The sequence below is a fragment of the Trachemys scripta genome, chromosome 1 (assembly GCF_013100865.1).
Source record: "Trachemys scripta elegans isolate TJP31775 chromosome 1, CAS_Tse_1.0, whole genome shotgun sequence".
Lineage (NCBI taxonomy): Eukaryota > Metazoa > Chordata > Testudines > Emydidae > Trachemys > Trachemys scripta.
This window is the reverse complement of record NC_048298.1, coordinates 306705404-306733342: the sequence shown is the minus strand read 5'-3', so window position 1 is coordinate 306733342 and position 27939 is coordinate 306705404. Positions and strand designations below refer to the sequence as shown.

The 27939-nt window shown below is 45.1% G+C and overlaps 1 protein-coding gene across 1 annotated transcript in view; it reads right to left on the bottom strand.

Annotated features, from left to right (window-relative positions):
- Window positions 1–456: 456 nt before the first annotated feature.
- XPO4 (exportin 4) overlaps window positions 457–27939 on the bottom strand; it is a 153786-nt gene continuing 126303 nt past the window's right edge. The window contains exons 18-23 of the mRNA XM_034758775.1: window positions 26728–26908; window positions 25685–25803; window positions 24531–24661; window positions 23586–23703; window positions 21497–21589; window positions 457–2099 (exon numbers count right to left, since the gene is read on the bottom strand). Of these exons, the coding sequence (XP_034614666.1) occupies window positions 1902–2099; window positions 21497–21589; window positions 23586–23703; window positions 24531–24661; window positions 25685–25803; window positions 26728–26908 (840 nt within the window). The 3' untranslated portion in view covers window positions 457–1901. The remainder of the gene's footprint in view (window positions 2100–21496; window positions 21590–23585; window positions 23704–24530; window positions 24662–25684; window positions 25804–26727; window positions 26909–27939) is intronic.

The following is a 27939-nucleotide window of genomic DNA, read 5'->3' as shown; positions in this document are numbered from 1 at the left end:
CCCATCACTAGTGCAAGAGTAGTTTTTTGCACACACAAGAAATCTCTTAAGGAAAGCGATAGGGTTTCTAGGAATGAATTTGAAGACAATTCACTGTCTTGCAAATATTACTAAAAATATGTTCAAATAGACGATATACAATATTAACTGTGAAGGGATGTTGTCCAACAAATTTTATGGTTACCTTTTAAAGTGTATGTTTGCTCCAGCCCAGTTTTCATATTAACAGCGGATTAAAATAAAAGTGAAAAAATTCTGTTGAAAAGATGGCACTTTCTGCCCTTGTATTCCATTCACATTGTTACATGCATGAATTTAACTCAAAAAGTACGTCTTGAATCAATATGACTAGCACAGTGCTACAGACTTATGCCATTTTGGGCAATATGATTGGTTTTGAGATGAACAGCTGAAGGATGGCACAGAGTTGCAAACATGATGCTATACACAGCACTGTAAAGGTGTATATACTGTACGTTTTATATAAATGTAAAAACCACATGGAAAACATTCAACAGCACAATTTAGCAGAGGTATCAAGCACAAGGCCCAAGGGCCAAATTCTTCCCCACCCACACCCCTCACAAAAAGCAATTTTATCTGGCATGCAGAATGTGCGTTTGCCTCAGTTTTGTCAGGTTTATGACTACTGGCAAAGTATGCCTTGCTTCCGTATTCTTGTGTTACTCTCCCTTGTTGTTCCACTATATCCGTCTATCAGTTGGCAGGATGAAAGGTATGTACATCTTAACTGCTCAAGTGCTGACACACAAAACTGAGTAAGAGCAGAGGAGAGCACCACAAATCTGGAGGTGGTGGTGGAAAAAAAATCACCACAAATCCTAATTATCTTTCCAACCCTTGAATCAAATGTATATGGCCCTTGGGTAAAATAGAGTTTGAAACCCCTAGTCTAGCATAATTATTTTATCTAATGCCCCAACTTAAAAACAGTTTGTATAAATCAATAATTTACACCCTTTGAATTGTTATTGCTTAAGCAAACAGTTCAGTGTAGAAATACGTTGCAGCTGTGCGCGACTTGGATGTGGATTAAAACAGATAGTGAAAGTAAAACTACACATGAATGTTGCATTAGAGTCACACCCCAACATAACACAGGTCAACAAAGGACTGCAACAGGTACACAGCAGCTTAATGCCAACATCCTGAACCAACTCTGAAGACTCAAATGTTGCCTTAGATTTCTTGTCTAAAGTATATCACTTTTTTTTGTTTTGTTTTAAATTAAGGCAATGAAATGGCTACAGTTCCTAAAGTTCATTTTAGGGGAACAAAAATATACACCTTTTTCCTTCTGAACTTTAGGCAGCAGAATATAATGTAGAAACCTGTATTACATAAAACATGCAACATCAGGTGATGTAGAAAAACAAAACTAAACACAAGTTAAAAAATACCATTTGGTGTTTTTCCCTTGGATCATAAACTCAATCTTCAGAGAGAAAACATAAAGCTTCAATCAGCTACACTGTTTACAGTTTTGTATGTGTCTACATCATACTCTAATATGGTTTTCAAGAAAAAAAATCTTTAAAAGTTTGTCCAGCCACTTATGTTTTAAGCTAATGGGGAAAAGGCACTATTTTTCACTGTGCCCATATCTGTTTGCACATATATGGAATTTTCTTTTAAATTTCAATTTGTTGTTCATTCTCTACAACATACAAGTAATGACAGATTGTGAGTAACACAATAGCAGAAGCTGATTCAAAGTTGACCTCTCCTATTCAACTGTGTTATATCAAACTTCCAGGCTCTCTAAAATCTGAGATGGCTGCAAAGAACCCAGAAATAGGTACAAGGTTTAGTCAGCTTTCAGCATTTCTCAGTGCATTTTGCAGAAAGGGTCTAAATTAGGCATAGAGTTTTGTTGTTGTTTATTTTACACAGAGGAGTCCACCAACATTTGCCATAAATTCTTCTAAACTCTTTAGGAAGGCCATCTTCTGCTTACGGTCCAGTGAAGGAGGAGTGCTGCTTGCAGTAAGCTTGTTGAATGCATCTGCTAACCGCTGGTAAATGACTGGATCTTGTTGACTTGATAGTAATGTTTCAACTAGTTCTGAATATTCAGCCTGTTGAAGAAACAGCAGTGATTACTACACAGGAAATAGAATACAAATATATCCACACACCTTTCTTTGTCAGGAGGAAAAATTCCCACAAACTTTGTGGTGGAAAGTTATAAGTTGTTTCCAGAGATTTAGATAAGAATATCGAGTTACGAACTAGGTAAGACCTTCAGCCAGATCAAGTGGCTGCCTTGATAAAGCTCTAAAAGCCTTCAGCTCCAGTCACTGCTGTCACAATTTCCGGGTAACTGCACCTGTATTTCCCTCTTTCCCCCCAGTGGTCCACTCCAGGAGTGCCCAGTCAGGTCTCCAGCCACCACCTGTCTCTGGGCAAGGACCATTATCCTACTCCCTTCTGATGGGGTTTTATGGCTGCACAATTCCCTACTTTACACTGTGCTAGCCCCACCAAGCCAGTCTACCTAAAGACTAAAACCTGTGCTTTGCTTTCTCTCTCAGGGCTATGAACAATGTATGGCCAGCAACTACAAGTTATCACACAGCTCTTTCTAAGCAAGCACATGTATTCTTAAAGTAACTGTGTTACAGAGAAAACATTAAAACAACAAAAGTTCCTAAATGCATGATAAAAGCTTACCAGAATCACGCAGCAGTCTTATGGGGCCCTAATAGGCCAAAGTCTCTCCAACCCTTCTGCAAGGGTTGGGGGTTCCCTTTGAACAGAAGGTTTTTGCCCATTGTAAACCCAGCCTTTTTGAATCAAAAACCCCTTTCTGTGTCTGTTGGTCTGTGGAAAACCCCAGTTTGAACCAGTATATGCAAGCCTCCCCAGGGGTACCACCTCTCTGGAGGTGTTTACAACCTAAGTGATTCACCTTAATCAACCCCCACTGCTTTTGGTTCCTGGAGGAGTTGTGGTAATTCTGCCTCCTGGAGCTGAATACAAACCCTGGCCCAGAGTGATACATAAACTATTCATAAACTTAATACAATAAGGTCTGCAAAGATATTGCAACATCTGTTACAACTCTAAGCTGCCCGGTCACTCAGTAGCCTATTAAGTGCCGCACAGGCGCTCAGGGCTGCGGTGGGGAGTGATGCCTTTCCTCCAGCCCCGGACTTGCCGCGGCAGAGAGAGGCGCCTCTCCCCCCACCAGCCCAGGTGTTGCTGCAGGGAGAGAGAGATGGGGGGAGTCCTCTCTCCCTGATGTAGCCCCCGGGCAGCCTGCACCCCAAACCCTTCATCCCCGGCCCAACCCCAGAGCCTGCACCCTCAGCTGGAGTCCTCACCCCCCCCCCCCGCACTCCAAATCTCTGCCCCAGCCCTGAGACCCCTCCCCACACCTGCTACATGAATTTTGTTAGGTGTACCAATATGGAGGTGATGTGTCACACATCACCTCCATATCAGTGCACCTAACAAAATTCATTCTGCACATGCGTGGGAAAAATTCAAGAGAACACTGGTCACAATCACCATTAACAACATTGCAGCTGAGATGAGTGCAGGGCCATTGCTCTTCCTGCTTGTAATGAGTCCCCTCACACTAGACTGCTTCCTGATTCCCATTTCTGTCAGACTCATCCCCACAAACTGCTTCTCTCTCAAAGTCTTTCACTGCCTCCCCACCACTTTTCTTTCACCCAAACTCATCCTCCATCCAGTATCTTTGGCATCCTCCAACCCCACCCTGCACCTTTTTCCTTTCCCTCCTAGTCTCATGCTCATTCATCTCCTCTACATACATATTTCTCTACCCACACCTGTAAAAAGAAAAGAAGTGGGCTGTAGTCCACGAAAGCTTATGCTCTAATAAATTTGTTAGTCTCTAAGGTGCCACAAGTACTCCTGTTCTTCTTAATTTTTGAATAAAGTAACAAAAAATGGCAACATGAAATGTGCAGTAACCTATAAGGAAATGCGTGACCTTACATTTGGAGCCTTCGTGTTCTCCATTCCCTAGTCCCTCTTTTTTTTTAAATCTTCATTGTCACATCATGCCTAAGTAGATAACGAGCATCCTACACACTCTCTGCAAAGTGCCTACCACACCTTTGTAAGCTGCATGAACAATAACTGCCATTTTCACCAGCACAGATCAAACATGAAGGCGGGCGAAGATATAAATAACATTTCTCACCAATGGTAAAGTAACAGCAATGAAACAGTTTGATAAAAAGCATTCCTGCTGTGCTACAAAAATATAAGCTAGCTTTGTCCAAACTCCCAACTATATGTATACAATTTTGTATGAGAGGTGCAAACTCCTTGGCTAAAACTCCATATAGTGTTTTGCAGAGAACAGACTTAAACATTTTATTAAAGCTAATGTTAAAAAATTATATAATATACAGGTTAAGAAAAGAGTGTCTGTATATCTGGGTATAGTGTTTAGATTATCCACAAATACAAAGTTTGTTTTAAAAGTCATAAGATACATATAATACATAATCAGCAATAACCCAAATTTAGATGAATAAATTTAACAATACAGTTTAGATATTAGCATCCAAATATTTGAGTACATTACTCATAAAAAGTTATACAGAGAGTTGGTTGTGAAAAGCAAATATATCAACAAGTGAAGATTGTCTCAGTAATTGAGAATTTAGGGTAGGTTGTCTGCTAAAAAATACAATCCATCAGGGAAGTATCTGAGTTACCTTCCTGTCTGTGCTTCTCATCAGCACTGCAGCTCATCTCTTCTGACATTGCCTGTGTCCGGTGATGTGTTCTAGGTAGATGTCTCTCAACCACCTGATGGCGTCTGACACCATAAGTCGCCACATCAGCCGAGCATAGCATTGACCAATTCCACATTCTCTCAACACTCGCTCGTTATTGGGATCCCATGCGCCCAGGCCTCTGACGATCAGCGCATGAGTTTGAACCTTGTAGCCCCTAGCTCTCAAGGTGTCAGCCAGAGGTGTATTCTCTGAGAGCCAGGGGCTACGAGGTTCAAACTCACTCACTGATCGCCGGAGCCCTGGGCGTACGAGACCCCTACTACAACTCACATCATTCTTTTTCCTATACAGGCCATTTCCTCAGTTATCCAGTTAATCCATACTTCCCAAGTAAGAAACAGCTGAAAATCCTAGAAGAGTTATCACGAGAGACTAACACTTCAAATCTTCAAAAAAAAGATTTGTAAATGCTGTTTTTGCCTTAAAATCAAATCACCAAACCAACCAACCAAAACAAAACAAAACAAACAAAAAACTAATGATGGTCTGGGCCCAAAAAGACACTTGTGGGAAAAAATGCCCTCCTTTCAGTGGAGAGGCATTAAACAAAAACTATGGAACACTGAAGACAGCCCAAATGACTGCTAGGAAGTGAAAATTACACTTCTGACTATCTCTAGGCTCATAGGGAAGGATGAATTGGGGGAAGGATCGGAATTTATCTGGGAGAAGATTTTGGTCTTTTTAATTTTCTTTTGTTTGGTGCCCAGAAGGCTCATCAAATCCACCATCTTCTTTCAGCCCCATGGGGGACTGGATTGTGGGAAAAGAGGAGGATCAGAATTGCATGTTGTGGTTGCCACATTTTCTTCATTTTTTCTCCGAGGAGTATGGAAGGTCTGTGTGTAAAAAACGGTTACTCACCTTTGTAACTGTTGTTCTTCGAGATGTGTTGCTCATATCCATTCCAATAGGTGTGTGCGCGCCGCGTGCACGATCGTTGGAGAAAATTTTCTACCCTAGCAACACCCGGTGGGTCGGCTGTGGAGCCCCCTGGAGTGGCGCCTTCATGGCGCTGGATATATACCCCGGCCGACCCAGCGCCCCCTCAGTTCCTTCTTGCCGGTTACTCTGACAGTGGGGAAGGGGGGCGGGTTTGGAATGGATATGAGCAACACATCTCGAAGAACAACAGTTACAAAGGTGAGTGTGACGGGTTGGATCACAGAAACCCCCTTGGGAGCTGCCACCCGATGTGCAAAGACTACCCCTGCTTCTGTTTTCCCTGCCAGCTCAGGACTCCAGCACCCTGTCTTGCTGAGCCAGACACTCCCGTCTGGCTCCAGACACAGACCCAGGGTCTGAATCTCCTGTCCCAAAGCTGCAAGTTTACCTGAAAACAGCTCGCAGTAGTGCGCTTGTCTTTAGCACTCAGATGCCCAACTCCCAATGGGGTCTAAACCCAGATAAATCCGTTTTACCCTGCATAAAGCTTATGCAGGGCACACTCATAAATTGTTCGCCCTCTATAACACTGATAGAGAGATATGCACAGTTGTTTGCTCCCCCAGGTATTAATACATACTCTGAGTAAATTACTAAATAAAAAGTGATTTTATTAAATACAGACAGTAGGATTTAAGTGGTTCAAAGTAGTAACAGACAGAACAAAGTAAGTCACCAAGCAAAATAAAATAAAATGCACAAATCTATGCCTAATCAAACTAAATACAGATAATCTCACCCTCAGAGATGTTTCAGTAAGTTTTTCTCAGACTGGACACCTTCCAGGCCTGGGCACAATTCTTTCCCCTGGTACAGCTCTTGTTGCAGCTCAGGTGGTAGCTAGGGGATTCTTCATGATGGCTTCTCTCCCTCTCTGTTCTCTTCCCCCCTTTATATATCTTTTGCATAAGGCGGGAACTCTTTGTCTCTCTGGGTTTCCACCCCCCCTCACTGGAAAAGCACCAGGTTAAAGATGGATTCCAGTTCAGGTGACATGATCACATGTCACTGCAAGACTTCATTACTCACTTGCCAGCACACACATATACAGGAAGACTCACAGGTAAATACAGCCATCTGCAGACAATGGGAGTCATCAAGATTCCAAACCATCATTAATGGTCCACACTTTACACAATTACAATAGGCCTTCAGAGTTACATTTTATATTTCTAGTTTTAGATACAAGAGTGGTACATTTATACAAATCAGATGATCACACTCAGTAGATTATAAGCTTTGTAATGATACCTTACAAGAGACCTTTTGCATGAGGCATATCCCAGTTACTTACATTCACTTATTACCGTATTTTCTCTAAAACTGTCTCAGTTACATTATATTGACTTATCAAGTTTTTATAAAACCATATGGACTGCACAACGTCACAGTGAGTAACCGTTTTTTCTTCTTCGAGTGCTTGCTCGTATCGATTCCAATAGGTGACTACCAAGCCTTACCTAGGCGGTGGGGTCGGAGTGAGACATTGCTGTGTGCAAAACCGCTGAACCAAATGCAGCATCATCTCTGGATTGCTGTACAAGCGCATAGTGAGCGGCGAAGGTGTGGACTGATGACCAAACTGCAGCTCTACAAATGTCCTGGATCGGGACTTGAGCCAGGAAGGCAGTCGAGGAGGCTTGAGCCCTCGTGGAGTGGGCAGTGAGGCGTGGCGTTGGGACACCAGCCAGGTCGTAGCAAGCACGAATGCAGGACGTGATCCAAGAGGAGAGACAATGAGAGGAGACCGATAGGCCTTTCATCCGGTCGGCTACTGCAACGAAGAGTTGCGTCGTCTTTCTAAATGGTTTCATACGCTCAATATAGAAAGCAAGGGCCCTGCACACGTCCAAGGAGTGCATACGCTGGTCTTGGCGCGTGGCGTGCGGCTTAGGATGGAAGACCGGGAGGAATATATCCTGGTTCACATGAAAAGCTGATACTACCTTGGGAAGGAAGGCAGGGTGGGGGCGAAGCTGCACCTTGTCTTTATGGAAGACTGTGTACGGAGGCTCAGACGTGAGGGCCTTGAATTCCAAAACACACCTTGCTGAAGTGATGGCTACAAGGAAGGCTGTCTTCCAAGATAGGTAAAGGAGCGAGCAGGTAGCCAATGGCTCGAACGGGGGTCCTGTGAGCTTGGAGAGAACCAGGTTAAGATCCCATGCCAGAACGGGTTGGCGTTGCTGTGGGTAGAGGCGGTCTAAGCCCTTGAGGAATCTGACAACCATCGGGTTACAGAAGACCGAGGAAACGTGTTCTCTTGGGTGGAACGCCGATATAGCGGCCAGGTGAACCCTGACTGAAGATATTGCCAAGCCCTGCTGTCTCAGGGACAGGAGATACTCAAGTATGAGAGGAATAGACGCCTGCAAGGGGGGCGTGGCCCGCTGCTGGCACCAACAGGAGAACCGTTTCCATTTGGCTAAGTAAGTGGTCCATGTAGAGGGCTTTCTACTTCCCATCAGAATCTGTTGCACAGGATGAGAGCATTGCAGCTCTGTCCGATTCAGCCATGGAGCATCCACGCTGTAAGGTGGAGCGATTGCAGGCCGGGGTGACAGAGTCGGCCATGGTCCTGGGAGATCAAGTCTGGGCACAAGGGAAGCATGATCGGAGTTTGAACCGATAGCTCCAGAAGCGTGGTGTACCAGTTCTGCCTTGGCCAAGCTGGAGCGACTAGAATCAGACGTGCCTGGTCTCTGTGTAGTTTGAGCAGTACCCTGTGGACCAGTGGGAATGGAGGAAAAGCGTAGAACAGCTGGTCTTTCCACGTTAGAAGGAAAGTGTCCGACAGGGAGCCCGGAGATCGCCCTTGTAGGGAGCAGAACACGTGGTACTTTCTGTTGGCTCGTGATGCGAACAGGTCTACCTGGGGAAATCCCCACCTCTGGAAGATGGAATAGATGATGTCTGGGCGAATCGACCACTCATGCGTCTGGAAGGATCTGCTGAGATGGTCCGCCAGAGTGTTCTGGACTCCAGGGAGGAACGATGCCATGAGATGTATCGAGTGGGCAATGCAGAACTCCCACAGACGAATGGCTTCTTGGCACAGGGGAGACGACCGGGCTCCTCCTTGCTTGTTGAGGTAGAACATGGCCGTGGTGTTGTCTGAGGACTAACACGCAGCGGCCATGTAGGAGACCGAGAAATGCCTGACAAGCTAGGCGCACCACCATCAGCTCTCGAACATTGATGTGCAGAGCTAGTTGGGATGCGGTCCACAGGCCTTGGGTATGGTGCTCCCCGAGGTGAGCGCTCCAACCTAGAGATGAGGCGTCCGTGACCAGCTGCAGGGAGGGTTGTGGGGTGTGAAACGGCACTCCTGCACAAACCGCCTTGTGATCCAGCCACCAGATGAGAGAGGTCAAGACCGAGTTCGGAATTGTGACCACCATGTTCAGGCTGTCCCGAGAAGGGCGGTATACCGAGGACACCCAGGCCTGAAGTTGACGAAGCCGAAATCTGGCATGCCTGGTTACATAAGTACAAGAGGCCACGTGACCCAACAGACCAAGGCACATCCTTACAGTGGTAATCGGGAAGGCCTGGAGTCCGTCGATGATGTTCGCGATGGTGCGAAACCGAGTGTCTGGCAGAAGAGCTTGGGCGAGTGTGGAGTCTAAGACTGCCCTGATAAACTCTATTCTCTGGGTCGGCTCCAGAGTGGACTTCTCTTTGTTGAGTAGAATGCCTAAGTCGTGGAATGTTTGTAGTATTATCTGGACGTGCGCCCGAACTTGCTCCCTGGTACAGCCGCAGACCAGCCAGTCATCTAGATACGGGAACACCTGTATCCTTTGTCGCCGAAGGTATGCTGCCACGACGGCCATACATTTGGTGAACACTCTCGGAGCCGCAGACAGTCCGAAGGGAAGGACGGCAAATTGGTAGTGTACCTGGTTTAATACAAAATGAAGGACACGCCTGTGAGGGGGGTAGATCGCTATATGAAAATATGCGTCCTTCATGTCGAGGGCGGAGTACCAGTCCCCAGGATCCAGGGAAGGGATGATGGTCCCAAGGAGACCATGCGGAAGCTCAACTTTACTATGAATTTGTTGAGTCCGCGTAAGTCTAAAATGGGTCGCAGACTCCCTTTTGCTTTGGGGATCAGGAAGTAGCGGGAGTAAAACCCCTTGCCCCTTAACTCTGGGGGAACCTCCTCTATAGCCCCCATAGAGAGGAGCCCAAAAACCTCCTGTATAAGGAGATGCTCGTGAGAAGGGTCCCTGAAGAGGGACGGGGAGGGGGGTACGAAGAAAACTGGAGAGCGTATCCCCTCTCCACTGTGCGAAGGACCCAACAGTCCAAAGTTATAAGGGACCAAGCACGGTGGAAACGGGAGAGGCGATCCCGAAAGAAAGGAAATGGATCCTGGGTAGTGGCTGGTGCGCCGCCCTCGGGCGCAGCTTCAAAAGTTTTGTCTAGGTCCAGAAGATGGCCTAGGAGGGCCTTGGCTCTGACCGGGTTGGGGTCCGGTTGACCTCCGTCTACCACCTCGTCCCCGCCTTCTGGGGAAGTCCTGTCTCGGATGAGGAGGGTAGAACCTTTGTGGCTGTGGCCTAAAGGGCCTGCGTTGAGGGTCCTGGGACATGCATCCCCAGGGAATGCATGATGGTTCTGGCGGTAACCCCGAAACCTGGGGCCAGGAGACACGTCGCATGGCTATCCCAGACGCTAATGTCCTGGCGGTCGAGTCCGCAATGTCGAGGGAGGCCTGTAAGGAGGTTCTAGCCACCTTTTTGCCCTCCTCCACCAGGGCCCCGAACTCCTCCCTCGAGTCCTGGGGGTCCAACTCATGGAATTCCATGAGTTATAATTGTACCGACTTAAGAGCGCCTGTTGGTTTGCGGCCCTGAGCTGCAGAGCGTCCTTTGATTTGGGCGCTGCCGCCTGCTGGCCATGGCGCTCTCTGGCGTTCACTGATGAGACTACCAGTGAACACGGTGGGGGATGTGTGTAGAGGTACTCGTAGTCTTTAGAGAGAACAAAGAACTTCCTCTCTACCTCTCTGGCAGTGGGAGGGATGGAGGCCGGGGTTTGCCATATGGACGTAGCGTTAGCCTGAATTGTACGGATAATGGGCAACGCAACCCGGGTTGGGGCATCAGATGAAAGGATGCTCACCACTGGGTCGTCCACCTCCACTATCTCCTCGGCCTGTAGGTCCATACTTCGTGCCACCCTACGTAACAAGTCTTGGTGGGCACGAAGATCTATAGGAGGTGGGCCTGAGGGTGTTGTACCCGCCCTTTCCTCATCTGGGGAAGATGAGGATGCCGCCTCAGGGGGTAAAGGATCTGTTTGCGGGTCCGGCTCCAAGGGACTTGGAGGTGCAGGATCCCTTGCACCAGGGTCTGGTGCCTGCTTGGGCATCGGTGCCGGAGCCTCCATGCCCCCTGGGGGAGGATGGGAGATGGTGGCCTCAGGAACCCTGGGCTCAGAGTGAGTCGAGTGAGAGGCCGCTGGTGGAGCCCCTTGAGCCTGGTGATACGCCCAAGGGGTCCAGAAAGACCAATGCGCAGGGTCTTGTCGAAGGTTTTCTGCCCCCTCCTGCCAATGACCCAAGTCGTCTGCAGGTTGACCCTGAGCAGGGTATGCTGAACGGGGAGCCCCTTCAGACGAGTGAGACGCTGATCTCGAGGGCCAGGGCAGTGCTGAGCGTGGGTGTAGGGATTCGTCTTGGTACGGTGCTGAGCGGTGCCAATCCATCGGTGAGCGGTCTCTCTGAGGTGCTGGTGAACGGTACCAGGATCGAGAACGGTGCCGATGTCCATGTCGGTACCGGGATCCAGATCTGGATCGGGACGATGAAGACCGTCTGTAAACTCTGTGCCGGGAGCGGCCTCGCGAATGGGAGCGGCGCTCGTACCGGTGCCGAGAACTGCGCCTGGACTCCAACCGGTACCGATGCTCGGGTCGATGCCGAGAAGAAGACCAGTGCCGGGAGGTAGATCTGTGCCGCGAGTACGACCGGCGCAGAGATGGAGATCGGTGCCGGGACTGTGAGCGGCGTCGAGACCTGCTCCGACACCGGGAGTGGTGCCACGAGTCCACGCCCGGAGATGGCAGGTGTATCAGGGTCGGCTTGCCCCTGGACTGTACCGTACAAAAGGCGTGCGGTGCTGTGGGTTGAGAAGGCGCCGGCTCCGTGAGGGCGATGAGGTCTCTCGCCGTGGCAAACGTCTCCGGTGTAGAGGGGAGACAGGGCTCCACCACCTGGCGGGGCCGTGAGCCAGTCCGCACCGGACTCAACAGCTCTACACCCGGTGCCGGAGTCATCGGTGCTGATGACACTTGCACCCTCTGGTGTTCAGAAGCCGGGCGTTCAGAAGTTGGACGGCAGCGTCCTGAGTCTTGCGAGGCCTTTTATGTCCCGGAGAGAGGGACTGGTGCTGAGGGGCTTGCGGCGGACGCGGTGCCGAGGGAGGACGGTGCCGTGGCGCCTTCTCTGCGTCTGCTCGCGGTGCCATGCCGGAAGGTGCTGCTGGGGCGCTACACACCGAGGCGCTCGGTGCCGGAACCTGGCGCGCCGCAGGAGGATCTGGGCTAAGTGCCGCCTCCATGAGGAGCTGCTTAAGCCTGAAGTCCCGCTCCTTTTTCGTCCTTGGCCTGAAAGCCTTGCAAATCTTGCACTTGTCCGTCTGGTGAGACTCCCCTAAGCACTTCAGACAAGAGTCATGGGGGTCTCCCGTTGGCATAGGCCTAGCACATGTCGCGCAAGGCTTAAAGCCGGGAGCCTTGGGCATGAGCCCCGCTGTGCGCCCGGGGGGGAAATAAGAGCCCCCTTAACCCCCGCTAACTACGAAAAACTATAACTACTCTTCAAACTATTAACAACAGCTACTAATCTAAAGAACACAATTAACAACTATCAACAAGAGGTAATGGGTAAAGCTAGGGAGAATGGAGAACAGCTATGCCGCGCTCCACAGTTCCAACGACCGTCACGGGTGGTAAGAAGGAACTGAGGGGGCGCTGGGTCGGCTGGGGTATATATCCAGCGCCATGAAGGCGCTACTCCAGGAGGCTCCACAGCCGACCCACCAGGTGTTGCTAGGGTAGAAAATTTTCTCCGACGATCGTGCACGCAGCACGCACACACCTATTGGAATCGATATGAGCAAGCACTCGAAGAAAAACATACGACTCTGGACATCTCGTTTAGAATTTTGACTTGCACTTCTGAACTTTTACATTATTTCCATATGAGTAAACTGCATTTCTGTTCAGGGTGAACAACTCAAAGGATGGCCTGTGGGGTCATGTCCAGTCGTGGCTATCTACAAATAAATAATGGGTATCACTAGGGAGAATAAAAATCCAGCCTGAAAGTATTATGGAACGAGAATTAAGACTAATAACTACATGTGCAGGACTGGACTAGTCAGTCACAGAAAAAAGGCTTATTCAGCATACCACTTAGAGTGGAGATTGTAAAAACAACTGAATCAATCAGAACACAGCTGTTTTTTGGAAGGGAGGATGTCATACCCTAATGTTAACATGGAACTGGACTTGAACAGAGAAGTGGTGGCTCACAAAGAAAAACACTTTTTCTTATAAAAGCAGTGAATTGCTGTAACAGACACAAAACACCTTGAGGAGCTGAGACTGGACACTCAGACCACATGCAGACCAGCAGCAGTTTACCAGTACAGGAACGTGGTAAACTTTACCAGCAAATGCTCATATGCACACAGCTATACCTGCAAAACTGTGCTTTGTATCAGAATAATAACCCACCAACCCTAGGTATAACTACTTCGACCTTGGGGACTTCTGCCAGTCAGGGTCCAGGATCACACCTCCTCACGCCCCTGACCGACAGTGATGCCAGCAGAAGTCTGGAGTGTAGATATAGCCTGTACTGAGCTATATCTATAATCTATATCTATCTATCTATATAAAATATAGTTGTACCAGTACAATCCCTATACTGGTATAGCTTATTCCCCTTCCCAAATGGAAATAAACTATATTAGAATAAGCACTTTTATATTGGTTTTATTGTGTCAAACACTTGGGGGTGGTGGTGTTCCCATTATTAGTATAGTTAAAGTGGTATAATATGTGTATGTAAACGAGGACTAAATGAACAACCTGGTACAGTGACAAATTTTTTTTGCTGGGACACACCCACATACGGGTGAATATCAGACTATCCACCATGTAAGGTTTTTTGTGTTTATTTTTGTATTATAAAAGTCATTGCTCCCCTCAGCGATATTTTTAACAGTCAGTCTGAGGCACGTTCGCTGCCTGGTTTTATTCTCTCTTTATTCCCCACTACTTGGCTTTAAGCAGGGCTCAGATTGAGCTAATATGGTGTACCAGCCTTGGTTTGCTATGCGCAAACACACCTGAGTGGATTATATGCCTACACCCGTATATCAAAGAACGACAGATACAGAACAGGTAAGTAACTGTTTTCTCTCTATCACATATGCAAGTCATCAGAATGTGCCACGGCTCATGGTAGATTATGGTGATGTTTAAAACATGATTGTGTGTGCTCTCTGAGCACCACTGGGCTCCTTAGGTGGTGCCTGATCATATCCCTGAGATCTGCTGGACTCCTTGGGTTTAACTCCTTCTTGATTGGGAGAGAAATAAATTGGTGATAACGTATTAACCCTATATATTAAAAAATCTGAGGCACCCAAAATCATGAGTGGCTTAAAATCAAGAGATTATAAATTTTGGGGATCATTTTGTTTGCCTTGGGTTTCTGAGCTTTTAGGGTGCACTTGGGTCACATTGTCAAATGTTTTTCTTCACAACCATGGAAGTTAGAATTGTACTGTTCTGTTTTTAATGAAGGTTGAAATTTCTCATGTAACAACTCGTCTCCAGGAGCTAAGCTTTAAGGAAAATATCAAATATTGGCAAGTGTTGGCAACCCTAACCAAGGGCTGGAAACAGCGTCCATAAGGATGGCATGCATGTCATGCACCTCCTTATGGTCCCTCTCTAGGCTATATAAGGGAGGTGGAACCCTGATTACCATCAGTTCCTTCACATCCCAGGGAGCTAGACTAAGTCTCCAATGATGAGGGGTGGGTTGTGGAATACACGTCAGCACCCACTATTGAAAAACAGTTACAGAACAGGCTTGAGAGTCCACCTAATTGGAATCGATATGAGCAAGCACTCTAAGAAGAAAAGGCAGCTACTCACTTTTGTAACTGTTGTTCTTCGAGATGCGTTGCTCATATCCATTCCAAACCCGCCCTCCTTCCCCTCTGTCGGAGTAGCCAGCAAGAAGGAACTGAGGGGGCGCTGGGTCAGCAGGGGCATATATCCGGCGCCATAAAGGCACCACTCTAGGGAGAGCCTCAGCCGACCCACCGAGTGTTGCTAGGGTAAAAATCTTCCGACTATTGTGCACACGGCGCGCGCACACCTAATTGGAATATATATATGAGCAACACATCTAGAAGAACAACAGTTACAAAGGTGAGTAACCGTCTTTTTCTCTGTGCTGGTATGTCCGATAACACAGGAGGTCCGCTGTACATCAGTACCCGCAACAATTCCAGGTCCATCAGCTCCTTCAACTTTAGGACACAGTTTGCAAATGCTGACTGCCATGTTACTGATGAAGAAACAGGCACTGTCCATGGTCGGGGTATCGGCAGATAAAATGTCGACTACCGAATCCTCGACCTCCACCACCTCCTCCACCTGGAGGTTCATGTTTTGTGCCACCCTGCGAAACAAGTCTTGGTGTGCACGGAGATCTATAGGTGGGAGGCCAGAAGAGGACGTACCCACCACCGCCTCGTCAGCCAAAGACGAGGAGGATACGCCCAGGACTAATGGGCCCTGGGGCAAGTCTTTCTGGGTGGTGGGGGGGTGGTCCGGCTGCCCTAGGTCCACCATGCTATGGGGCATGGGCCTGAACTGAGAGAGGCGACGGCCCTACCGAGCCCCCTGCGGGAGGGGTGGGGGTGTGTGGGGGGAAGCATGACTGACAGTGGTCTCCGGGACCTGGGGTTCCGAGTGGGCAGAGCAAGAGGCCCCCGAGGGGACACCTTGGGCTTGATGGTATGCTCAAGGGGTCCAAAAGGACCATTGTGGGGGTCCCTGAACAGGATCCTGCCCTTCGTCGTGGCATTGGCTAGTGCCATCCGTGTCTTGGTCATGGACATGGTAGCCACTTTCCGCTTGGGACGACCTCAAGTTAGGGCGGGACGGCCAAGATGGAGCCGCTCGCTCATGCTGGGTCGCATTGTCCTGCCTTGTTGCCTAGCACCGCGCAGATGGAGATCAGCACCACGGTCTTGAGCGGTACCGCGACCTGGATCAGGACCAGTGGTCGTATCAGTGCCGGGAGGCAGATCTGGATCTCAACAAAGATCGACAGGCTGAGCGGTGCTGGAATTAACTCTGAGTAGATCGGCGCCAGGATCGGTACCGACCATACTGGGAAGATCTTCGTAAGGCGAAGTGGCACCACGAGTGCGAATGGCGCCGAGATGGTGATCGGTGCCAGGACTGCGAGCAGTGCCGTGGACAACACCAATGTCTGGATCAGGACCGCGACCTGGACTGGGATCGGTGCCGACCCGTCTCGCTCTGCGACAGAGGGCACATCATGGAGGGTTTCCCTTTTGAGGGAACAGCCCGCATCAGTGGTACCGAAGGTTGTGACAGTCCTGGATCAGTGAGCGCAATCAGGTTGCGTGCTGTGGAGAAAGTCTCCGGGGTGGAAGGTAGGCCAAGCTCAACCGCAGTACGCATTGGGGAGCTTATGTGCACTGGACTCAACGGCGCTTGAGGCACCGGAATTGCCGGTGCCGGAGCCTTCGCGGGGCGGTCTGGCACGGGACGCTGCTCCAAGGGGGGCACAGGCAGTGCCGGCAACTGTACAGGAGCAGAATGTTGCTTGTGCTGCTTCTTGGGTCCCAGAGACAGCGAGCGGTGCCGCGCTGGTAGCGGTGCCGGAGACGTCCAGTGCCGGGAGTCTTTGCTGGTGCCAGGTCATGAAGCTGTTGTTTCCAGTGCCGGAGGCGCGCTTTGGACCGACGGGGCCAGGTCTCAGCACGGAGCCGAAGACATTGGGCTAAGTGCCGCTTCCACAAGGAGCTGCTTCAAGTGAAAGTCCCACTCCTTTTTAGTCCGCAGCTTGAATGCCTTACAAATGTGGCACTTATCTGATTGATGGGATTCCCCCAGGCACTTCAAACAGGAGTCGTGGGGGTCTCCCATAGGCATCGACTTAAGGCAGGCCGAGCACGGTTTGAAACCCGGAGACCTAGGCATGAGCCCGGGTACCAAGAGGGAGGGAAGGGGAGAGGAGAAACCCCAATTACTATGTACACTAACAACAACAGGTTTCAGAGTAACAGCCGTGTTAGTCTGTATCCGCAAAAAGAATCCGAAGAAGTGGGCTGTAGTCCACGAAAGCTTATGCTCTAATAAATTTGTTAGTCTCTAAGGTGCCACAAGTACTCCTGTTCTTCTTTTTACTAACAACAACAACTATTAACTACAACTATAAACTACTAACAACTACTCTATAACAAGTATCTACAAGTATAAACGAGCTAAGAGCTAGGGAAGTGGAGATCAGCTAAGCCGCACTCCACAGTTCCAACGATTGTCATGGGCAGTAAGAAGGAACTGAGGGGGCACTGGGTCAGCAGGGGCATATATCTGGCACCATAAGGGCACCACTCCAGGGGGCGCCTCAGCCGACCCACCGAGTGTTGCTAGGGTAAAAATCTTCCGATGATCGTGCACACAGCGCACGCACGCCTAATTGGAATCGATATGAGCAAGCACTCTAAGAAGAATAAATCTGATGCTGTCATAAAGGCTTGCGAGGTGATAGGTACCAAAAGGAACAGTGCCAGACAGCATACTGTGACATCCGTAGGTAATGGACTGGATAGCTCTCTCTCTCTCTCTCGAGTCAACGGTACGGTACCAGGATCCTCCCACCTCGTTACCGGGGAGACATAGGTTGATGGGTCTTGATGTCGCTGACAGCCTTTTCTGGACGAAGAGGACAATCAATTTCTCTTTGATTTCTGATGGCGCTGATTAGTTTTATGGGTCTTCTGGGGCAGGTGAACAAGCCCTTTCTCTTCTCTTCAGGAAGAAAGGAGAGCAGCAGAATATGGACCCTGGACTTCAGAAAAGCAGACTTTGACTCCCTCAGGGAACAGATGGGCAGGATCCCCTGGGAGAATAACGTGAAGGGCAAAGGGGTCCAGGATTGCTGGCTGTATTTTAAAGAATCTTTATTGTGGTTACAGGAACAAACCATCCCGATGTGTAGAAAAAATAGTAAATATGGCAGGCGACCAGCTTGGCTTAACAGTGAAATCCTTGCTGATCTTAAACGCAAAAAAGAAGCTTACAAGAAGTGGAAGATTGGACAAATAACCAGGGAGGAGTATAAAAATATTGCTCAGGCGTGCAGGAGTGAAATCAGAAAGGCCAAATCACACTTGGCGTTGCAGCTAGCAAGAGATGTTAAGAGTAACAAGAAGGGTTTCTTCAGGTATGTTAGCAACAAGAAGAAAATCAAGGAAACTGTGGGCGCCTTACTGAATGAGGGATGCAACCTAGTGACCAAGGATGTGGAAAAAGCTAATGTACTCAATGATTTTTTTGCCTCTGTCTTCACGAACAAGGTCAGCTCCCAGACTGCTGCACTGTGCAGCACAGCATAGGGAGGAGGTGACCAGCCCTCTGTGGAGAAAGAAGTGGTTCGGGACTATTTAGAAAAGCTGGACGTGCGATTGGGGGAGGTCCCGGATGCCTGGAAAAAGGCTAATGTAGTGCCCATCTTTAAAAAAGGGAAGGAGGAGGACCCGGGGAACTACAGGCCAGTCAGCCTCACTTCAGTCCCTGGAAAAATCATGGAGCAGGTCCTCAAGGAATCAATTATAAAACACTTAGAGGAGAGGAAAGTGATCAGGAACAGTCAGTATGGATTCACCAAGGGGAAGTCGTGCCTGACTAACCTAATTGCCTTCTATGATGAGATAACTGGCTCTGTGGATGAGGGGAAAGCAGTGGAGGTGTTATTCCTTGTCTTTAGCAAAGCTTTTGATACGGTCTCCCACAGTATTATTGCTGCCAAGTTAAAGAAGTATGGGCTGGATGAATGGACTGTAAGGTAGATAGAAAGCTTGCTAGATCGTCAGGCTCAACGGGTAGTGATCAATGGCTCCATGTCTAGTTGGCAGCCGGTTTCATGCGGAGTGCCCCAAGGGTCGGTCCTGGGGCCGTTTTTGTTTAATATCTTTATTAATGATCTGGAGGATGGTGTGGACTGCACTCTCAGCAAGTTTGCAGATGACACTAAACTGGGAGCATGGTAGATACACTGGAGGGTAGGAATCGGATACAGAGGGACCTAGACAAATTAGAGGATTGGGCCAAAAAAAAACACAAAACTGATGAGGTTCAACAAGGACAAGTGCAGAGACCTGCACTTAGGACGGAAGAATCCTATGCACTGCTACAGAGTAGGGACCGAATGGCTAGGTAGCAGTTCTGCAGAAAAGGACCCAGGGGTCAGAGTGGACTAGAAGCTGGATATGAGTCAACAGTGTGCTCTTGTTGCCAAGAAGACTAACGGCATTTTGGGCTGTATAAGTAGGGGCATTGCCAGCAGATCAAGGAACGTGATCATTCCCCTTTATTCGACATTGGTGAGGCCTCATCTGGAGTACTGTGTCCAGTTTTGGGCCCCACACTACAAAAAGGATGTGGAAAAATTGGAAAGAGTCCAGCGGAGGGCAACAAAAATGATTAGGGGTCTGAAGCACATGACTTATAAGGAGAGGCTGAGGGAACTGGGATTGTTTAGTCTCCAGAAGAGAAGAATGAGGTGGGATTTGTTAGCTGCTTTCAACTACCTAAAGATGGGTTCCAAAGAGGATGGAGCTCGGCTGTTCTCAGTGGTGGCAGATGACAGAACAAGGAGCAATGGTCTCAAGTTGCAGTGGGGGAGGTCTAGGTTGGATATTAGGAAACACTACTTCACTAGGAGGGTGGTGAAGCACTGGAATGCGTTACCTAGGGAGGTGGTGGTATTTCCCTTCCTTGGAGGTTTTTAAGGCCCAGCTTGACAAAGCCCTGGCTGGGATGATTTAGTTGGGAATTGGTCCTGCTTTGAGCAGGGGATTGGACTAGATGACCTCCTGAGGTCCCTTCCAACCCTGATATTATATGATTCTTGGGGTAGAATCAGAGTCCAGGGGTCCACTGGAACTACCATAGAAGTAGACGGTGTCAGAGAATAGCTGGCCGAACGATCCAACGAATACCCTGGTGCCAAGACAGGCTTTGTAGCCTGTTCCATCAGGTGCTGTTTCAACTGAAGGTCTCTGGAAATCAGTGTTAACTTTTCCAATGAACATTAGATACTGCTCCTTACTATAATGTGTTCCTCACCAAGACACAGTAAGCAGCATGTGTGCAGGTCACTATAAAGGAACAGAGGCCCCACATGATGCCTGGTGCTTAAAACTCAGAGAATGCTGCATAACCTACTACAACTAACTAAACTAATGTTACACTACACTACACGATTGGTACTAACTGCTACTATTTACACTACAAACTCTCAGTAAGTAGCTGTGACACAGGAAATAAATTGTGAGGAGAGAACTGCAGAGGGAGCTCAGACTTAAGCCACTGGTGGTAAGAAGGAATGGGGTAGGGATTGGTGCACCGCCATCCTTATGTAGCCTCTGGAAGGGCCACAAAGAGGTGCAGGATGTGCACACTGCCCCAATGGGTACTGCTGCAAGGGGAAAAGTCTCCGGCTCCTAGTGTGCTAAGTGTAAACACACTTGAGTGGACTACGTCTGCAACCACTCGAAGAACCATCACCTTTTTTCCCACCCTCTCAATTAGACCCCAGCTGTAAGATTCCAAAACTGATTTAGCAACTGTTTGAAGAGAGAAGCACTGCTGGATACTCATGAGAGAAAAACCTACACTTCCGACCTTAAGGAAGGTGGGAGCAGAAGAAAGGAGTAACAGGCTAAACAGACAACATGAGAATGGCAGAACTTTTTTTTTCCATAGAAAGGTGTTGCAAGAAAACTGGATTTATGTCAATGTGAGTACAGGGGGAGCCATAAAACCTAAGTAATACAAGTCTTTGTATAGTGATTTAAAAAAGTTAATATGGGACAAATTTGTAGTGTAGAAGATAAGAAATTTTCCACATTACCACTCTAGGCACATGTGTTATTGTATTCCTAGAACCATTAAGTTAATACATATCTAGAAATAAAATTAATCAGATCCTTATTTAATTTTAACAACCATTCCAACTATGGAAGCCAGGACGGAAGTTCCTCTGGAATTAAATTTGCTTCACAGCTCTACAACGTGTATTGGCAAAAATCTGATCAGCAAATTTGATTTCATTTTGGTTCTACAAAGATGCTCGATGACATGGTGAACATTCATGGAATAATATAGATCTGTCAAAATGCTAATGAAAAATCAATAGGGAACAAGTAAAGATTGACTACAATGAAGCCACGTACCGTGGGAAAGGCATATAAACTGAAAATCCCACCTCTTCTGATATTATTTAAGTTTCTTCCTATATCTTACTTGCACAGGAAAAATAATTAATTGCTGCCAAATACTGTCCTATAACTATTTCATTTCAACTAGGTATACCAGTAACCTTAGCATTATTCTGCATGCAAAATAGCTTTTGAACATTGTTTAAAAATGGGAAAATAACACCATACCTGATGCAAACACACTAATGTGTAGAATGCTTCACCTGCTGCAGTTGTCATCTCTGTATTGTGCTTTTGTAGTACCAGCATATCAAAGACCATCTGAAGTGATAAAACAAATTAATTATCTAAAATGCAGACTGTTAGGCTGCCACTAGGTAACGAAGTAGAAGGGGGAATCTTGTTTAGGAAGCTAAAAGGAGCAGACCTATTGAAGACTGCTTCCTGAAACAAGTCTAAGTCCTTTATGGATCTGGGGAGAATATGAGTTATTGAATAAGGATTTCTGGAAATATTTATAGTTTATGCTTTTAGAGCTAGAAGACATTGGGGGATTATTACTGTGTTATTTAAATGTGACTTCTTTACAGTGAAAAGGGCATATTTACTAAGTTTGTCTTTAGAAATGTTTTTTGTTACATTAGCTTACAATGGGGATTTTCTGAGGAGAAGATCTGATTATTAGAAAAGGGGAAAAAACACTACATTTTCTTGAACAAATAGAAAGAGGAGTATAGATTCTATTGTGAATTAACTGTCTATTAAGAGGTACACTGACACACCAACAAACACTTAAAAGGTGCAAACTGTAGGATAACCATGTCCTTGTCTTCACAAAAATTAAACACTCTTAATAGTCTCTTAATTTGCAATAGTCATAAATGATCTTTTATTTATATGTTAATTTTATGATACAAGAGAGGAAAGATTAAAAAACTGGCTATGTTTAAAATGACTGAGGGGGGACCCAATAACTGTTTTCAAATATATATGGGCTGTTATAAAGGGGACAGTGATCAATTGTTCTCCATGTCTCCTGATGGTAGGACAAGTAGCAATGGGCTTACTGTGCAGCAAGGGAGTTTTAGGTTAGATATTAGGAAAACCTAAGTATAAGAATAGTTAAGCATGAAACAGGATTCAAAGGGAGGGTTGTGGAATCCCCATCATTGGAGGTTTTTAAGAAAAGGTTAGACAAACACATGCCAGGAATGGCGTAGGTTTATTTGGTCCTAGCTCAGCACACCAAACTGGACTAGATGACCTCACAAGGTCCCTTCTAGACCTACATTTTTATGATTCTACAAACAAGGAGAAGAATAAATTAAAGGTTTTGCTCTTCCAGAATAAAATGGGGAACCCATTCATCAGGTCTGTGAAAGATGTTGTGACTTTGGAGAATCCTAAGGTTCAATGAAAACTAAGTGGGTGAGGGAATGACAGAAGGGGGTGGAAGTCAGAGAATTTAAGGTAGAAATTTAGAGAAGGGATTAAAAAAACAAGTACGTCCAGCTTTATCAAACTTTATTTAAGGCTTGTTGTTCACTCTCTCAGCCGGACTGATGTCAATGAGCCTGCTATGAGAAAATTAAGATCCCAAGCAAGACTTAGTCTGTGCTGAAAGAGTAAGGTAAGAGATTTTTCATTAAACATTTAACCCGGGGTTAAGCACACAGATTTTCCTACCAGCCAGCTCATGGCTAGAGGCAATTGGCTGCTCCCATTTTACACTAAGACCCAGCTAAACAAGATGGAGCAGATTGTCCAGAACAGTAGACACTTAACATGACACTGGATTGAGAACCTATGTAATTTTCTTTAAATAGAAGTCCAACCAGAGCAGCATCCTCTTCTTTTCTTGTTTTAGTAATCATCTATTCCATTTTCCCTACTTATTCCTGTTGCTTCTTGTCCACTCCATCCTTCAGCTTACAAGCAACCTTGCCCATTCTGTTTTAGTTCTTTGTGTCATCTACTCAGACTTCACAGTAATTCTTACTAAAGTCTTTTAAGTTTCATTTTGAAGCCTGGGCACATAACACAAAAACATGAGCTACTGACTGAAAAGTCCCAGGTTTGCCACTGATTTGGCATGACTTTGGGCAAGTTGTTTCTCTTCTCTGTGCCTCTACTTCCCCTTATACCTTTTGTCGGTCTTGTCTTAATAGACTAAATTCTTTAGGGCAAGGACCGTCTCTTATATTGTGTTCGTACAGTGCTTAGTCTAATGGGGCCTTGATCTCAGTTGGGGCCTCTAGAAACCACTGTAATACAAATAACAAAATATGGCAGCGTAATTTGCAAATAGACATTTTACCTTAAGAAAGTGCCTTGTTGCTAGAAATAGTGATGAGTCTGTTTCCTGTGCTTTTGCACACTGTTCTGCTAATGGTGTTAAAGCTTCCAGACAGAGCTGGCAAACCTCAGAACTCATCCTGATAATCGAAGTGTCAAAGAAAAAGCATTAAAGAATAAGTCAGATTTTCTTTTTAAGTTGTGGTAAATTTTTAAACAGCATCATTAGAAAATGTTTTAATGAGTACATGTCCCAGGACTTTATTTATTTTTACTAGAGTGCTTTAACAAAAAGATAGGAATCTATTGCATCTTTGTTGTCCTCTTTTATTGGCTTTTACACTGTAAAATAATTCTGTCATCTGTGACCTGACATTTTCAGAAACAGTCCCTTATGGCCAAGCTTCTCATCTGTTTTTGACACCTGCTGTAGGTTAGTGAAAATGGTACTCCCTATTATAAAGGGAGAGCCTACTGGCAATATGACAAGAAATACTCTGGAGCCAGCCCAGTAGAACAGCAGTAATATTTTGCATTACCAGCTGAAAAACTAATTCAGGAATAGCTTTGGGATACCACCTGAAGGCTTATGAAGTCAGATTCTCAGAGATGAAATAGTAGGGAGGAGGCAATAGAAGTTGCAGCAAGAACACACACACACACACATTAAACCACTTAAACGCTACATTAAAGAAATGTTATGGGTCTAATTAAATTCAGTTAAGGCTAGAAACTCAGCTGACATTCCAATAACTCCAATAATAATAAACAGAATGCAAGGGCAAAATTGAGAAAGGAAAACAACTATAACACTACTATTATATAAGCAGAGATAAACAGAAGGAAAAAATAGAAAAAAGTAAAGAAAGTTAAAATTTCTAAATTTCTTCACACACACACACACACACACACACACACACACACACAGGCATTTTTAAGTTGGACACCCATTCATTGTAAAGGATACGATGACATCCCTAACTCCAATGAGTACATTAGGCTCTTAAAAAGGTCTTCTGGAAGCTGAGGAATTTTCTCAGGAAATATCTCACAGATGAAGGTGATTAATTTGTAGTACTGATTACACAGAGATGGAAACTGTCAAAAGAAATTTATTGGGAATTTTAGATTCAAACAGTTCTGTTTTAATACTGCTCCTAAATTTCTGTGGAACAAAGAGACAGGACTGAGACTGATGCACTCTGTTGAAAAGAAAGGTAATTATTAGCAGATACAAACTTCAATGTTACGGTCTTCAGCATATTGCCATTCCATTCATTTGATTTTTCTGATCATATACAAGAGCTATGCATATGACATAAAAACCTTAAAAAGCATCCCCCTGCCCCCCCCCAATCAGCATTATCCTAGTAAAGAAATATAAAAGTAACGATCGATCACAAATGCAAAATATAGAATATTATGTGTTTTTCAAAATGTGAATAGTTTTAATAACTGTCAAATATGGATAAAAGCAAAGTAATAAATCAAACTTTCACGACGCAAATGACAAAAGAAAAGCTACAGGAGAAGGGACCCACGACGGGAGAGAAAGCTGACAAGTGAATGAACAGCAATGCAGACACTTTTTAGATCATAATGCATTGCCCAAGAAAGTGCATGAAACCACACAGTAGGCAATTATGGAATAACCTGCCTACAGAGCAAGTTTCTTCCTATCCCCCATCAATTAGTTGTTGATTTATGTCATGCAGCATGAAGATTTAGATCCTTTTTTATCCTATCTAATGTTACAGTAAATACTCTCATTCTCCATATAAATGTTTAATCCTTTTTTGAATTCTATGATAAAATCTCAACTCAATTCAAAATAAGAAGACTTGTGGCAGGACTGACTTTTTAAAAAAGGACAAACTTTGTCTAGGTCCTCCATGTATAACTCTCTTCTTAGGCTCTCAGGGGCCAGAGAAAAATTCCTTGCATACACAGTAAAATAAACCCTAGAAAATGCATTGTATTTAACTGCCAGGCTACATAAACCGCTCTAACAACTTCAAAGTTTAGAAACCATGTAAAAGCTTATATATCTTTATAAGAAGTTTCCACATTTATTATGTGCGTGCACGTATATACTGTACATATATGTTAAAATATACTTACTTTCAGCAGATCCTGTGACATTAATGGCAGAACTAGATTAACCCCATATAAGACTACATCTGCTGCTGACACCGATCTATTTGCAGCTTGTCCTGGCTCATGTCCTCTAAATACTTCATCTGTAGAAAACATATAAACCTTTACTGTTAACATATTAAATGTAAAAGGAGAGATCAGACATACTGAAGTGTCTCATTTTTATGCAAAAGGCCAGATTTATAAATTAATAATATATAATAATTAATATAAATACCTGGATAGATAGATACAATTTCCTTTTGTTCTGTACTTTCTGCACAGAACTTTCTAGGACTTGGTAAAGCTTGAACATTGGGTTTACATTTTTTAGCTTATCTAAAAAACTGTTCAATATAGTTAAATTATATCTGGCATATCAGGTTTTCAACTGATTCAATTTTAAATAGCAGAGATCATGAAGAAAAAAAGAAGACTGGGATATACAAGAGAAAACTTAACTAAACCATAACTACATACCACAGCACCTGCTCTGCGAATTGCTGAGCATCTACCCATCCCCCTGAAGTGCTGCAGAATCAGAATTAGGGTATAGTTTAAAACAGAGACATTTCAGGATCAAGCTCTTCTATCACATGCTGAAATGTCTCTGTTTTAAACTATACCCTAATTCTGATTTAATTGACCTTGTTTTTGATAACTACCATTGCTTTATTTCCAGATTAGTAGCTTGTTCTAGTTCAGATTTCAAGTTGTTCAGTATACAAACAATGCAACAAGAACAATGGCCCATGAATTATTTACATTCTTCCCTCAGCTACCAGAGTCTGAATATTAAATGCTATCTCAGAATGTGGAAACTAGACTCTCTAATCTCCACTCTTATATTACTTGGATAATTAGTTCTCTCTCTCTCCACAATATTTTTGCTAGGTTTTTTAAAAAAATCAATGTAAGATAATTCCTCAAAAGAAAATTAGCTTATTTTGCAGCCCATCATTTTTGCTCAAAACCACCCAGAGTAGTTCACCAATACTTGAAGCTTTTCATCTCCAATTACTTCATACCTGTATCACTGAAATCTATAAATTCTTTTGACAGAAGGTTAGTAAGAAGCTCCATAATAAGAAGAAGATCCTGGTATTGGTCCTCTTCTGCTGTAACATCTATTCGCTGCCGACCTAAGTTATTCTTGGAATATACTTGAAGTAGAGTCAGGCAGGCCTCATACAAATTCATGGCTTTGGACTGCAACAAAGAAACAAACAGGGAAGTTAAATATGTTACATACTATATATACACTAGCATATTTAATATTGACTTTTTAGTGTTGCTTTTGATGCTGTTTGGCTGACAATACACCAGTGATTTTGATTTCTTTTCTATGATCTGTTACTATTTAGTGTAATAGCTACACATAAAAGTGTTAAGGAAATATATATTCCTTACGTAACGTAACTAGCTAGCCCATTTACTCATGTACCAGTGACTACAATACTTTAGTAATATAACCATACTTTTGGTAGGTTACCCCAAACTTAAAAAGAAAATTTTACATCAGGAGTCTATATATAAAATGGTTTTGGACAGGCTGACATTTCTTGCCAAACTCATGAAATTGTTCAAAATTGCAGATTCAGAATCTCTAGGGTCTTGTTCACACTAGCATATTTTGTAGCTTTAATCCACCATTATGGCAGATCCAATGGTGGTAGCTAGGGTTTGTCTGGATTAGGGAAATTTGCATAGGTATAATTACACCAGTGCAAAGTCCTAACGTAGGTACACTGCACTGGTAACTTACTAAGGTAAATCACACCAGTGAAAGCCCTGTTTAGCACCAATGCGGTGTCTCTACATTAAGAGTTTGCACCAGAAGTTACACCAGTGGCAAGTTGCCCTAGACAAACCTTCAGAGAAAGTTAAACATGGTAAAAACACCCTGAGCTGGACTAATGATGAATTATAGGTAAATTTGTTAGTGTATGCATAGTCTAGCTGTACTTTTGGGTTACCTTTTCAGAGACAATATATGCACTCTCACTTATAGACAAGGAAAGATTATTTAGTACATCCAAAAGTTTTCTGAATGATATAAGAGGCAGAACTGTGGGATGCTCTCTCTTTTTCCAGTCTCCAGTCAGTGTGCTTGGGTTTTACTATAGCAGAAACCTGTAAATGGATTTGCTTGTTTTATCAAATCTGTTTTCCTTTAAAGAGGTCTATTTCCTTTTAATAACATATCTGTTTCAGTGAATTATGCTCTTTAATGGATTATA